Source organism: Carcharhinus amblyrhynchos, chromosome 6 (assembly GCF_965287045.1).
Source record: "Carcharhinus amblyrhynchos chromosome 6, sCarAmb.v2.hapA, whole genome shotgun sequence".
Lineage (NCBI taxonomy): Eukaryota > Metazoa > Chordata > Chondrichthyes > Carcharhiniformes > Carcharhinidae > Carcharhinus > Carcharhinus amblyrhynchos.
Window position 1 is genome coordinate 46,254,194 of NC_137329.1, and position 15,197 is coordinate 46,269,390.

Genomic DNA, 15,197 nt, shown 5'->3' on the forward strand with positions numbered 1-15,197 from the left:
ATTATCTAAATCAGTTTGTGCTAATTTCTGAATGCCCTCAAGCTTGTTCACATGCTCTTTAAGTCCAATATTCCAAACCGGCACTGCGTTTTCAACAATCGGTCTTGTGCAGTGAATAGGTCAGTTTGCGATACGTTGTGATACTCAAGAAGATGTAACATATCTCTCAAGCATTTCACACCCTTGTGAATCCCATATGCCATCACTTTGAATGTATATTCCTCATAGTCTAATGCATGTTTTTGTTCAAGTTAAGCATTATATAAGTTGATGAAAGGGGGAGCAGGAGGGTTGCACAGGAAACATAATTCCATACTGTTTGGGAGTTTAAGTTTATTCCAAGCATCCCAATTCAACTTTTATGTAAATGTTTTACAAATATATTAGATAAAAAATATTATACACAACACTTAAATAAAGTTAATTCCATGGACATTGCACATGGTGAATAATGACAACATCTTGCAATACCAATCTGCACAAACTTGAAAGGCCTCTGGTTCAATCATTGATCAGTCATGTGTATAGGGTCTTTGATTGTTTACACAGTTCTTAACATTCAGGAACCAGAATTTCATTAAGTAAGGACAAGATCAAGCTCACATTCAGTTAACTAGCCTGCTCAGTCCAAACTCTTGTGAAAAACATGTATTAACATGACGTTACTGCGAGAAGGGGAACTGGTACCAGTGGAACTATACCACAATGAAGGCCAGCATCATTAGAGGGCAAAAAAAACTACATTTTAAACATGTTTACACTAAAACAAATTGAGTAACACTGCCCAGAACATGAAGGAAAGGTTTGGTTTGTATGTGCAAGTATGAATAATGAATAAAAAATTCTAAAGTGTAACCAGGTAAATGAGCACACCAATGTGAATAAAGAGACATTAAAAATTCCAGCCTTCCTTACTTCTACTTAATTATATTCCCATTGATGCGTAAAATAGAAACTGTAAATTTTACCCAGTAGAAAAGCAGACATAATTCCCTTGTGTTTCAGTTCAGAGTGTAGCACTGGTTCCAAAATGACATAATTAGGATTATGCACTTATAGTAGATACTAGACAATACCATCATTTTCACTGAAAGATCAGGAACAAAACTTGTGTAGTAATGTTGAAATACCTGTCAAGTGTAACAATTTATGTAGGTAAATACAGTAGACATTCTGTACCAATAACCAATTAATCTGATTTTTTAATCTTGGTGAGGCAGGAACTTTAGCTCAAGAATGCTCCACTCGTTGAATATGATTGTAAGATATCTTAATACTCTCCTGTAAAGATTTTGGTTTACCGTCTCATCTGAAGGACAGCACACCTCTACCAATACAACTTTTCCTCAGTATCAGCTAAAATTATATCAAGGGCAAGACAGCTATCAACTCAAACAAGCTGGCCCTTATACAGCATTAAAAACAGATGATAATTATATATAAGAATGCATGTTATACTGCAGCCAATAGCATATGCAAGATAGAAAATACATTTGGAATCTGACTCCAAACAACTTAGCACAATTAACATAGTTTGTGCTGCAATGGGATCATATCCTGCAAACTTTGAACTTTTTAAATGAATCAAATGGAGAAAGGAATCCAACTGTGCACTCCAGTAATGTACTGCAGTCCTGTCACATTTAGTGTACCATTTCCAGAAGCATTGAAACTCTGAGAATTTTCTGAGCCTATTCTTTTGGAAGTGGTATCCCAAGCGCAGTGTGATTCTGTAAGTTCTGAGCTTTTTCTACATCTTCTGGGGAACAGAAATCTTCTAGAAATAAGGTCGCTAAGTTACTTAGACGTTTGTTTTTGGACATGGAGAAACGTAGCATACACTCAACAACTGGTATTGCCGTGATTTCTTTCTGGGATGAGGGCGTCACCAGGTATATTAATGTGGTAATGGCAGACAGTACTATGTCCTCATTGGGGCTGGATAAGCAGTCCAGCACTGCCTGAACTCCATTGTTCTGTAAAATATATTCCTTGTTCTCTTTGTCCAAACATAAGTTACAGAGGCCACCTGCAGGATATAAAAAAAACACTGGCAACTTCTGGTCCATGAAAATTTGGAGAAACAGGTAATGTAAAAGTACAGGTGAAATATGAATGATCACCCACATTAAACATTAACTTCACTGTTAATGTCCTTACAGTTCCCTTCCCACTTACACACAAAACAACAAGATCACTGATTTATAATTGCTACAAATAAATAATCTTATTCTGAAAGTCCTACAATACTTGAAAATAAAAGTAAATCCTAATGCTCCTAATCTACAGGTGCCATAAACCTATATCCGTAATTCCATTTGAGGAAAATCATGTAAGAAACCACCATTATCTACACAAAGTTTTAAGACAGTCTGAAGAGCATTCATTACATTTCAAAGGGTCCAGAGCTGAAAGAGAGCCAACCATATTGCATACAAGCCAATGACAGATTAAAAACCTAATACTGAGGAAGTTTTATAAATTGATCTGGAAAATTGTAATCACTCTCTGAAAATTCCCTTATTAGCGGTAATTAATCTATAACTGGCCTCTGGATCAATGTAAATCACCTTTCTATAAGATAAATCTGAGCAGCGATCTTAAAGGGACATGTAAGATTAACAGTTAAGCATAATAACCACATTCCAAAACTTAAGAGTTACTTCGCAGAAAATCAGACAAATAGATAAAACTAAAAATATTGAGATAGTGAAACCAATATTTCTGGTGTTGCTCTTTTTTCAACATATGTGCTATTTCCTTAAAAAATGCTGATTAATTATGACAACGGGCCTGGAATTGAGCACAGCTTGGAAGATCCATACCCACAACTAAAGGAGTGTGGAATAAAGGACAAATATAAACTTAGGTTTTACCTATTCCAAATTCAACAAATCTTTCATTATCTTCTGAGAGCATATCCTGAAATAGGTCTATAACTTGCAGCTGTCGAAGATACTGATAGTTACTGGGATCATACGCAAAATTAGCCAGGTTTGCCAGAACTTGCTCCTTTGCCTCTGAAAACGTAGAATAAAACAATGTTAACTCTTATAGACACAGGATTGGCATTGTCAGTGTCATTGGGACTGAGGTACACAACTGCAGAATGAGCATTGAGATGATACGGTTATATTTTTTTGTGTGTGTTCCATATATACTGCGTAGGTTAAGGAAAGCTGAGTCTGTGTTTCCAGGGTTAATCAGAGGAGAGGTTTTTGAAGCCAAATTGTCTGTGGAGCATAACGCATTTTGCATGAAGTCTTTCCACTTATGAGGCTTTATAGTGGGTTTTAATTTATAGGTTAACTAAGTAGGTTTGAAATTTACATTTGGGGTTAAATGTTTAAATTGTTGCATAATTATTGCATTTGAAAAGAGGTCCAAAGGCAATAAGGACATTTACATTTTACAGGGGATTCATGGGTAAACAGGGGAAGGCATTTTAAATTTTATTGACCCAAAATTGAGGTAATATAGAAACATGAAAGGCTTTAATATTTGAGGAACCCAAGTTTAAAGAGATTTGTGAAGACTATAGAAAACGAACATGAAAGGGGAAAAAGGGATTTATTAGAACATGTTTTCAGTTGGAGTGGAGTTCTTTCGCAGGAAGCCCACTGAAGACCAGTTTCTTTGTATCAGAGTATGCTGAAAAGCAATGAAAAGTTGTGAATTTAGAAAAACAATTTGTGAAGTAGTTTGTTTGAGTTTGCCTTTGGAAAACCCACATCAGATTTTGGGATGTCAAAGAATGTATCCCTGTTGGTGGTGAAAGGCAATTTCTTGATTCAGATAATACACCTGAATTTTTCAGTTAAGAATCTATAAGGACTATTGCCAAAAAGTTAGTTTCATTGTGTACTTTTTAAGTCATTTTTATGGGTTATCTTTTAAAATCTTTTCTAATTATGTATTGTTTTTCTTGTATGTTTACGTTTTATTTTCCCTTTAAATGAAAATTTTTAATTCTTCACGTTTTAAACATTATCACTGGAGTTCTGTGCTCGACTTCAGTAGCTATCCTTCCTTTTCTATAATACAAAAAAATACAGATTATGTTCAGCCGAGACAGACTGCAATCTGAGATCTGACTTGTCTACTTGTGTCGTATCACGTGAAAGACAACTTCAATCCTATTCACCTAGAAAAGCCAACATGGTGAAGTGTTGCAACAAATATCCCTGTATATAATTGATCAAAAAATACTAAACAACATAAATTTATGACACAGGTAGCAAGAAACATGAGCACAGCCAAAAATATTGGCACCTGTGCTTCAAAATATTCAATGATTGTTCTTTTTCGAGCATTTACTATTTAGAATTCCATAGTTCCATACTCAGATCATGTCTGATAATCATAGATCTCCATTCTACATTTTTTGTCATCCTACCTTGACTATCAGTATCTTGAAACTCAGTAACAAGGGCTTGTAGGTAATCAAACCGGTCTTGGAATTTGTTTTCCCTCAGCCGACCTGAGCTGGCCATTTCATCTGAACTACAATCAGCTGCACAGAAAAGAAAAAAACTAATTAAAAACCTAGGCCAATTGCAGTACGTAAATAGCAGTGGGATATTAATGACCATTAGCCCAAATGCAAGGAGCTTGTGGTATAATTTATCTTTTTGAGCAAAACTATTCATGCAGCCATTGTCTTCTCAGTCCCAAACTCATACTGCAAACGGATTTACCCATATCCCTGACCTCTTTCTCCACCATGCCTCCTATTCTCACAAACAGTTCCCCTGTAAAACTCCTAGAAAATCAAGTCAACAACCTTATTGTGACATAGGAAGAACCAATATCTCTCAAATCATAAAAAAGACTATTTCTAATATTTATACTTAAGCTTTAACATTTCTTTCAATCCATCTGCTGGAGATAATGCTAACATAAGCTCAAAACCTTGGTGAAATCAGATGAGATAACCTGCTGCATTTCTGAAGGCTGAACAAGCAGATTGTGGAAAGACAGTCAGCCACATGTGAAGCTGCCCCTTGCCGGTTGTGTAGAATGATCTCGGTTGACATTTTGTTGCAGGGCTGGTGTTTACTTTGGAACTTTTGAACCCACATCTTGTGGTGACAAACTACAACCACAGTTGACTTCTCCATTTGAATTGATCATCAGCTGGAGTTTCTCAATTGCCACAAATGATAGAATCATAGAATCCCTACAGTACAGAAAGAGGCCATTTGGCCTATCAAGCCTGTGCCGACAACAATTCCACCCAGGCCCTATACCTACGTATTTACCCTTCTAATCCCCCTGACACAAGGGGCAATTTGGGACAGCCAATCAAACCTGTACATTATTGGACTGTGGAGGGAAACTGGAGCCCCGAAGGAAACCCACACAGACACAAGGGGAATGCAGAAATTCCACACAGACAGTCACCCAGAGCCAGAATTAAACCTAGGTCCCTGGCGCTGTGAGGTAGAAGTGCTAAGCACAGTCCTGTGCTTCAATGATGTTGAAGGCTTTTATATCTTTTTTGTTAGCATCCTTGAACGAGAGCTCTGGGCATCTTGTTGGTTTCTTGGCGAGGGTTACTCTCCATAGTAGCAGCACAGTGGCTAGCACTGCTGCCTCACAGCACCGGGGACCTGAGTTTGATCCTGGCTCAGGTGACTGTCTGTATGGAATTTACATATTTTCTCCACGTCTGCATGGATTTCCTCTGCATGCTCCAGTTACCTCCCACAATCTAAAAGGCTGGTTAGGTGCATTGGCTATGCTAAATTCTCCCTCGGTGTATCTGAATAGGCACCAGAGTGTGGCACCTAGGCTAGATTTTCACAGTATCTTCATTGCCATGTCCATGTAATTGTGACACAAATAAATAAACTTAAATGTGTCATACGCTTGACAATGCAGCCATCTTCCGTCCTGTGTACATGCCCAAGCCAGCAAAGCCTTTTTTGTTTGACTAGAGGTAGCATTCTTCACATATATGCCCCAGAAAGGGCTGCTTAATCGGTGACTTTGTCTTTCCACGTGATGCCAGGGATGTGTCACAGATACCAAGATGGAAGTGACGGAGGTCCTGTTCTTAATCAGTCCGTGTTTTTCTGCCATACAGCAATGTGCTGAGGGTACAAGCCTTGCAGGCTTACATCTTGGTTCTACAGGTCAGTTTGTTATTTTCCATGCCTATTTTGTTAGTTGGCCAAAGTTAATGGATACTTGCCAACGCATGTGCTAAATTCTGTTAACAGGTTATCTGTTACCATAGATCCAAAGTAGCAGAACTTGTTGACTGTTTCCAGTGGTGTGTTGAGTCTCATCACAGGCAGAGACACAGCACCCTGTCCCATAACTACAGTTTGCTTGACACAGAGGGTGAGGAAGAACTTGACATAAACATGTGATAGACAATCCATGAGCCTTTGGAGTTGGTCTTCTATCTGGGCAACAAGTGCAACATCATCATCAGCCACAGAAGTTCTCTAATCAGCAAAATGCACACCTTTGTCTTGGCTTTCAGTCTTGGGAGGTTTGATCACACGTGGAGGTACATTCCTTCGATGTCAGAAAGGAAACCATGGGATTGAGAAAACAATACCAAACAGAATAAGGACCAAGATGCAGCCCTGTTTCACCCTATTCTTGATTTCAGTTGTCAGAAGTGGAGCTGTCAAACTGAATGCTGCCTTGCATATCATCCTGAAAGGATCATAGGAAACTGTGAAGTTTGGGAGGACAGATGATTCTTTCTAGTAGCCACTAGAAGCCCATCCTAGTCATGGTGTCAAATGCTTTTGTAAGATCCGCAAAAGCAAGGTAAGTAGTGCTTGCTGTCTCTATACTTCTCTTGAAGCCAACAAAAAAAGATCATGTTTAACATGAGCCTGCCTGCTCTGAAGACACATTGTGCCATTGGGTACATTCTGCCAGCTAGTCAATTAAGCCTCATTAGAATTACTCTGGCAAAGGCCTTCCTGGTGACACTGAAAAGTGAGATGACTTGGTAGATGGTAGAATCCTCTTAATTGCCTTTATTTTTGTACAACACGACGGACGTTTGCATTACACATCTCTAATGGGACAAAAATTCTCCCAGCGGGGCGGCACATAGCACTGCTGCTTCACTGCGCTAGGGACCCAGGTTCAAGTCCTGGCTTGGGTCACTATCTGTGTGGTGTTTGCACATTCTCTCCATGTCTGCATGGGTTTCCTCCAGGTGCTCTGGTTTCCTCCCACATTCTGAAAGATGTGCTAGTTAGGTGCATTGACCCAAACAGGTGCCAGACTGTGGCAGCTAGGGGAATTTCACAGCAACTTCATTGCAGTGTTAATGTAAACCTTACTGGTGACTAATAAATAGACTTAAAAAAACTGAGGAGGTCACTGAATATGTTATGGCAGCTTCAATGTCATGTTCTAGCCAGTGAATCATTTGTTTGTTTCTATCAGTGAGTACTTTCCCATCTGTGAGATTCAAAGCAACTTCAAAGGGCCAACTACCATTTTAATGCCGTCATACATAATGCAAAGGTTATCACTGTCAATTAGCAACTTGTATTCCTTTGCGTAGATTGATTTAATATTTGTTGGCACAGTACCTTACTGTCTTCTGCACAACTGTGAACATGAGATTGTCGAATGTCTTAGGGTCAAGGGGCAGGTGAGCTGCATTCTTTGCTTCAATGACAGGAACCGTAGTTTTGTAAATGATTGATCAATGCTTCATCAGCATTATCTGGTGAGCCCTCAGTTTGAAGAGACAGCCTAAGCGCTTCTGAAAACTTCAACATTTGTTGTTATCCCTTGTGCTTGAAATGTTGACATTTGTCATGCCAACGTGTTCAGATATTTTCTATGGTTGCACCTTCACCCTACAACTGACAAATAGTTATCACAATCCTGCACTGTGATCAGTGTTGGTCTGAAGTATGCTACAAGATAAATTGCATCTTCTGCTGATTAGCAGGTCAAGTTGATGCCAGATCTCAGATGACACACATGACACCTTGTGCCAATGTTTGCCCTGGAAGATGCTGAAAAGATGCTCTGCACAAAGTTCTAATATAAGTTTTTGTTTATCTTTCCAATGCCATGATGACCTAAGATTTGCTTGACGTAACTCTGTATGAATCAGCTCTTGCATTAAAGTCACCCGGACAAATAACTTTTCTCCATGTGACAAGTGCTGCAGAATATCATCCAGAATGTTACTTTGTCTTTGACATTAATTGGTGCACCAGCACAGATGATGGTAACAAAACTGCCATCTGATGATGATTTCAGAAGTCAAAATCTCAATCATCTGTTGACAACAAAAAACTCACTCCATGTCTATTGTAGTCATCTGCACTTTTGCATGCCAATAGAAGGTACAATGGGTCTCACATACTGATCTAGTACCAGCCAATCTCGCCTCTTGAAGAGCAGAATCAATATTTAACTTGTATAGGTCACAGCTGATCAATGCTATCAAGACCACGTGGTCCTCTCATGCCAGTTTATAAGCTAGAGAGCCTTCATTTTTTGTTCATTTGGTACCAAAATATTGCCTGCTTGTCAGTGTAGGATTCCTCACACCACCAGAGAAAGTCAGATGTTGGCGGATCAGCATCATATTGGCTGGGGACTGCCCAGCTTAAGGCAGACAGTGACTGGCCAATATATTGTAATAATCCTTTCCACCAGAATCAATCCATGGCACCCTTTCTTTACACCATAAAATGCTTCCTCTTGTGTTGGTCTCTTCACTGTTAAGAGTAAGGATGGTATCCTCTCCATTTGTTTTTGCTGCATAGTCTCAGCAGGAATTTAAGCCACACACTTGCTTAGTATCTGCATCTCTTTCTTGACCTTATAGACTGAATCCAAAGAAAGGGCCAGACCCCTGCATTAGGAGATCACTTGGATTCAAGGATTGCCAGAAGATGCTTGCTCAGCAGCTGCTTACTCCACTTCAGTGCATTTTACTCTCCTGAGTCAGGAACAGTAAGTAATAAGTCCCACACCACCAGGTTAAAGTCCAACAGATTTATTTGGAATGACAAATAAGCCTGTTGGACTTTAACTTGGTGATGTGCAACTTCTTACTGTGCCCACCACAGTCCATTGCCAGCATCTCCACATCTGAGCCAGGAGGGAGTGGGTACAATTTAACCCATTGCTGGGACTTGGTTGATGGGTGCAAGGGCACATTCACACACTGACAAATCTTTGTTCACATCTTTGGAGACCAAGATTTCTCTAAATATAGGAGTTTAGCGACATTGCAGAAGGTGCATTGCAGAGACATCCTCGATTTTAACTGCTCTATTGTCAATTTCAGTTATCTACACCCTAAGCTTTGTAATTCCCCCCACACCTCTCCACTTCCCACTGACACATTCCTTAAAGCTTACTTCTTTGACAAAGGTTTTGGCTATCTCCCCTTTCACCTCCACTATTATGGAGTACAATGTTAGCAAGTGTGAGGTTATCCACTTTGGCAGGAATAATAGTAGGAGGGATTACTATTTAAAGGGCGAAAAGCTGCAGCATGCTGCAGTGCAGAGGGATCCGGGGGTCCTTGTTCATGAGTCGCAAAAACCCAGTCTGAAGGTGCAGCAGGTGATCAAGGCGGCGAATGGGATGCTGGCCTTTATAGCGAGGAGGATAGAATATAAAAGCAGAGAGGTATTGCTGCAACTGTACAGGGCATTGGTGAGGCCGCAGCTGGAGTACTGTGTGCAGTTTTGGTCGCTGCACTTGCGCAAGGATATCTTGGCCTTGGAGGGAGTGCAGAGGAGGTTCACTAGGCTGATACCGGAGATGAGGGGGTCGGACTATGAAGAGAGACTAAATAGACTGGGTCTGTACTCGTTGGAGTTTAGAAGGATGAGGGGGAATCTTATAGAGACGTATAAGATAATGAAAGGGATGGATAGGGTAGAGGTAGAGAGATTCTTCCCGCTCAGAAAGGGCAACAGGACTAGAGGGCACGGCCTCAAGATAAGGGGGGGGGCAGTTTAGAACGGAGTTGAGGAGGAACTTCTTCACTCAAAAGGTGGTGAATCTCTGGAATTCTCTGCCCGTTGAAGTGGTGGAGGCTACCTCGCTAAATATATTTAAGACACGGGTAGATAGGTTTTTGGTAGGCAAGGGAATTAAGGGTTATGGGTTGAAAGCGGGAAAGTGGAACTGAGCCACTTCAGATCAGCCATGATCTTACTGAATGGCGGGGCAGGCTCAAAGGGCTAGATGGCCTACTCCTGCTCCTACTTCTTATGTTCTTATTATCATCACTCCAGTGACCCAAAAGCTCCTTGCTAAAACAGCCACCTATTTGCACTTCGATAACAACTTGCAATTGTATCAGATATGTGACAGGAGTAAAACGTCCCAAAGTACTTCATAGGAATGGTATAAAGCAAAAGGTTACATTGAGCTTCCTAAATAATACTGGAGCAAATGGGTTTGCACAGGATGATATTTTAGGAAGTAGATGGGGCATTGGAACTTGGGGTAGAACTTATATTAATCATGTACAGCGAGAAATCGTAAATGAGGGAAATGCTCGTAGAGATGTTGCATATTTCATAAACAGTTTGAGCAAATGAGTTACCAGATATTCAAGTAATGACTTGAAGCAACTCTGCTTTGTTCTATGAAACGTTATTGAAGTTCGTTCCAGCCGCACCCGGCATAAGGCGGCCGGTCAATGACATTAATGACCTCTTACAGCACGGTGAAAGCTGAGACCCCGGGAAACCTTACACCACTGCTCCTTCTCGCTCTCTACTCCTGGCTGTTCACTCACCTCGTCCCACAGAACAAGCGCCCGCTTCCTCACACCGGAAGTTGCGGGAAAACCTCAACGTCACTTCCTGGAAACCCGACCACGGCGCTGATGCTTTTGAATATGCGCAACAGGGTCAAGCCGTGTCTTACCCTTCCCAGTGGGAAGCTTGCGAGTTTACTATCAAGTAAATCGGTTGGACTTAAACCCGGTGTTGTCAGACTTAGTCTCACAACACCAGGTTAAAGTCCAACAGGTTTATTTGGTAGCACTAGCTTTCGGAGCACTGCCTCTTCGTCAGGTAAGTGGGAGTTCTGTTCACAAACAGGGCATAGAAAGACACAAACTCGATTTACAAAATAATGGTTGGAATGTGAGTCTTTACACGTAATCAAGTCTTAAAGGTACAGACGATGTGAGTGGAGAGAGCAATAAGCACAGGTTAAAGAGATGTGTATTGTTTCCAGACAGGACCGTTAGTGATATTTTGCAAGCCCAGGCAAATTGTGGGGGTTACAGATAATGTGACGTGAACCCAAGATCCTGGTTGTGGCCTTCCTCACGTGTGTGGAATTTGGCTATCAGTCTCTGCTCAGCGACTCTGAGCGACTCAGCGACTCTTGGCTGTCTAATAGGAAGCAGAGAGTTGGTATCAATGGGTGCTATTCTGGTTGGCGGTTGATGACTAGTGGAGTGCCGCAGGGGTCGGTGCTGGGGCCTCAACTGTTTATCATTTATATAGATGATCTGGAGGAGGGGGCTGAGTGTAGGGTGACGAAATTTGCTGATGACACAAAGATGAGTGGAAAAGTAAATTGCGCGGAGGGTGTGGAAAGTCTGCAGAGGGATCTGGGTAGGCTGAGCGAGTGGGCAAGGACCTGGCAGATGGAGTACAATGTTAGCAAGTGTGAGGTTATCCACTTTGGCAGAAATAATAGTAGGCCGGATTACTATTTAAAGGGCGAAAAGCTGCAGCATGCTACGGTGCAGAGGGACCTGGGGGTCCTTGTGCATGAGTTGCAAAAACCCAGTCTGCAGGTGATCAAGAAGGCGAATGGAATGTTGGCCTTTATAGTGAAGGGGATAGAATATAAAAGTAGGGAGGTCTTGCTGCAACTGTACAGGGTACAGGTGAGGCCGCAGCTGGAGTACTGTGTGTGGCTTTGGTCGCCGCACTTGCAGAAGGATATATTGGCCTTGGAGGGAGTGCAGAGGAGGTTCACTAGGCTGATACCGGAGATGAGAGGGTTGGACTATGAAGAGAGACTAAATAGACTGGGTCTGTACTCGTTGGAGTTTAGAAGGATGAGGGGGGATCTTATAGAGACGTATAAGATAATGAAGGGGATGGATAGAGTAGAGGTAGAGAGATTCTTCCCGCTTAGAAAAGATAGCAGGACTAGAGGACACAGCCTCAAGATAAGGGGGGGGGGTCAGTTTAGATCAGAGTTGAGGAGGAACTTCTTCACTCAAAGGGTGGTGAATCTCTGGAATTCTCTGCCCGTTGATGTGGTGGAGGCTACCTCGCTGAATATACTTAAGTCACGGGTAGATAGGTTTCTGATAGAATTAAGAGTTATGGGGAGAAAGCGGGAAAGTGGAACTGATCCACTTCAGATCAGCCATGATCTTATTGAATGGCGGGGCAGGCTCGAAGGGCTAGATGGCCCACTCCTGCTCCTATTTCTTATGTTCTCTGCGTTGTCGTGTCATGAAGGCTGCCTTGGCGAACGCTTACCTGAAGGTCAACAACGGATGAATGAACACCGTGCGACAATCTCCAGGCAAGACTGTTCTCTTCCTATTGGGGAACACATCAGGGGTCATGGGCATTTGGCCTCTGATCTTCAGGTAAGCATTCCCCAAGGTGGTCTTCATGACACACAACAACGCAGAGTCACTGAGCAGAGACTGATAGCCAAGTTCCACACATATGAGGACAGCCTCAACTGGGATCTTGGGTTCATGTCACACTATCTGTAACCCTCACAACTTACCTGGGCTTGCAAAATCTCACTAACTGCTCCGGCTGGAGACAATACACATCTCTTTAACCTGTGCTTAACCCTCTCTTCACATTGTTCTGTATCTTTAAGACTTGATTACCTGTAAAGATTCGTATTCCAACCATTATTTTGTAAATTGAGTTTGTATCTTTATATGCCCTGTTTGTGAACAGAACTCCCACTCACCTGATGAAGGGGCAGCACTCTGAGTGCTGCCAAATAGTGGCTTTTGCTACCAAATAAAACTTGGATTTTAACCTGGTGTTGTGAGACTTCTTACTGTGTTTACCCGATTCTAACAGCAGCATCTCCACATCATGATTACCCTTCCAAAATAGCGGCATGTAGCGGCAGGAGGACATTCCCACTTCAAGGCTCTGACGAGGGGTCATCCTGACTGGAAACATTAGCTCTATTCTATCCCTGTAGATGCTGTCAGACATGCTGAGATTTTCCAGCATTTTCTGTTTTTGTTTCAGATTCCAGCATCCGCAGTATTTATCCATTCAGAGGGAATTGTCAGAATATAGCATCTTCCTTTGAAGTGTAATGTAGGAAACAAAACAGCCAATGTGTGCATATCAAGACCCACACAAACAGCAATATAATAATGACCAAATTATCTAAATCAGTGTGTGTGTCAAAAAACTTTCTGGCAATCCACTTCGACCAAATGGCCCTACCTTATGACCTATGTCACGTGCAATGAATAATGAAATATAATTTTTCCACTTTGTACTAACATACAGTACATTAAATGTCGGGATTCAGTTTCAAAACCATCTTCAAATTTACTTGGGTTATATTCCGGCACAAAGGAAATCGGTATCAGTATTTTGCTAACTCCTCTTGTCAACATACACATTCATAATAAATGTCTGAAATTAGACAGTACAGTAATTTACTGCATATCAGCCATTCACAGAAAATTGACTGCCATTTATTTGTGACAGATTTTTCATTTAAGCTGCACCTTTGGAATACAGAGCTCACATGATCATCATTTTGCTTTTAGGTGAAAAACTAACAGGGAAGACATTAATCATTTATTTCTGTTACCATCCCATCAATAAAACAACAATTTTCTTTTTTTAGATATCATCTCATTTTTTGAAATTGATTCAACAAAATATTTTGATGCAGACAGGAGTAATAATGGGCTAAATCTTACCAACAAATGGCAGTGTTGCTTGTAGTGAGAAAACCAGTGTGTTCCTCTCCAGAGAAACACGTCAGTTTTCTCTCCAGGTCTTATGATACTTTTCCAAAAAAAAAACAAGGGGCAAGTTTCATGACGTCATATGGCAGGGGGTGGGCAGGGGTGGGTGTTGCTGAGCAAGCTCCTTCCCACATTTAGAGCAGGTGAAAGTTCTCCCCGGGGTGAACTCACTGGTGTATCAGCAGGGTGGATGATGTAGTGAATTGTTTTCCACACTCAAAACAGGTGAATGACCTTTCCCCCATGTGCACTTGCTGGTGTACCTGCAATTTGGGTAACTGAGTGAATCCCTTACCACACTAAGCAAGTGAACAGCCTCAACATGTCAGCAATACCTAGCTGCACAGAGATCAGCCTGCCATCTCTAAGGGCACCCTGATCATAACCTGAGTAATTCTGTCCCTCGCCCCACCCCCTGCGCAGCCCAGCACAGAGATTCCAGGAACTCCCAATGCCAACTCTGATTGGAGTCAGCACTTCTCTACCACTCTGCCTCTCTGATCATCAGCCCCCTCCCCCACCACTCCAATCATCACATAAGAACATAAGAAATAGGAGCAGGAGTAGGTCATCTAGCCCTTCGAGCCTGCCCCGCCATTCAATAAGAATCACATCTTCCCTCACAACTTCTCAAAGTCTATTGCCAGCAATCTCCAGCTCCTCTGTCCACTTCCGATCAGCACCACATCCGAATGAATCTCCCTCATAAGGCCTCCACTGGGGAGTCTGGTCACTGTCTGGCCATGTCTCTCTCCTCTATCAGGTTCACATCTAAGCGAACCTGTTATAAACAGGTGTCTATGTATGGTGGGGGGGGGCAATCAATATCTGGTGAGGGGCAGGGTTAATTATATTAAAATCTCTTTAAATCCATGTAAATCAGGTTCAAACCCATTATGGGTATGAACCTGAAGATGTCACTGGTGTGGGATGGAGTAGATCTGAAATCATGAACTCTCCAGCGACTTCTGGATCTTGAGCCCCGCCAACATTCACACTGACAGTGAGTGTAAGCTCAAGGCTCCCCCAGTAAGTTGGATTGTGAGATAATGGCCTTGATTTTACCGGCACACCCGCCCCGATAATGGCCCTGCTTTTACCAAAACGCCCGCCCTCATTTCAGGGTGGGCAAGACTGGAGGAATGGCATTTTCCATTGACCCCAAGCACAATCTTACAAGCCTTGGGCAGCCAGTAAAACTCCAGCCAATGATTATATTCAGGGGATG

General features: G+C 41.8%; 1 protein-coding gene across 3 annotated transcripts; it reads right to left on the reverse strand.

The window, feature by feature from the left end:
- Positions 1 to 313: 313 nt before the first annotated feature.
- Positions 314 to 10,787, reverse strand: armc7 (armadillo repeat containing 7). Of its 3 annotated transcripts, none has more exons than XM_080190373.1 (4): positions 10,766 to 10,787; positions 4,397 to 4,513; positions 2,877 to 3,020; positions 314 to 2,029 (listed from the first exon to the last, which is right to left on the reverse strand). In XM_080190373.1, exons 2-4 carry the CDS (start codon positions 4,491 to 4,493, stop codon positions 1,692 to 1,694), a joined length of 579 nt encoding a protein of 192 aa, XP_080046499.1. In that variant the 5' UTR covers positions 4,494 to 4,513; positions 10,766 to 10,787; the 3' UTR covers positions 314 to 1,691. The 3 variants fall into 3 exon arrangements, with proteins under 3 accessions (XP_080046499.1, XP_080046497.1, XP_080046496.1); XM_080190371.1 differs by lacking the exon at positions 10,766 to 10,787 and adding an exon at positions 10,571 to 10,670; XM_080190370.1 differs by lacking the exon at positions 10,766 to 10,787 and adding an exon at positions 7,572 to 7,846.
- Between the last annotated feature and the right edge of the window lie 4,410 nt (positions 10,788 to 15,197).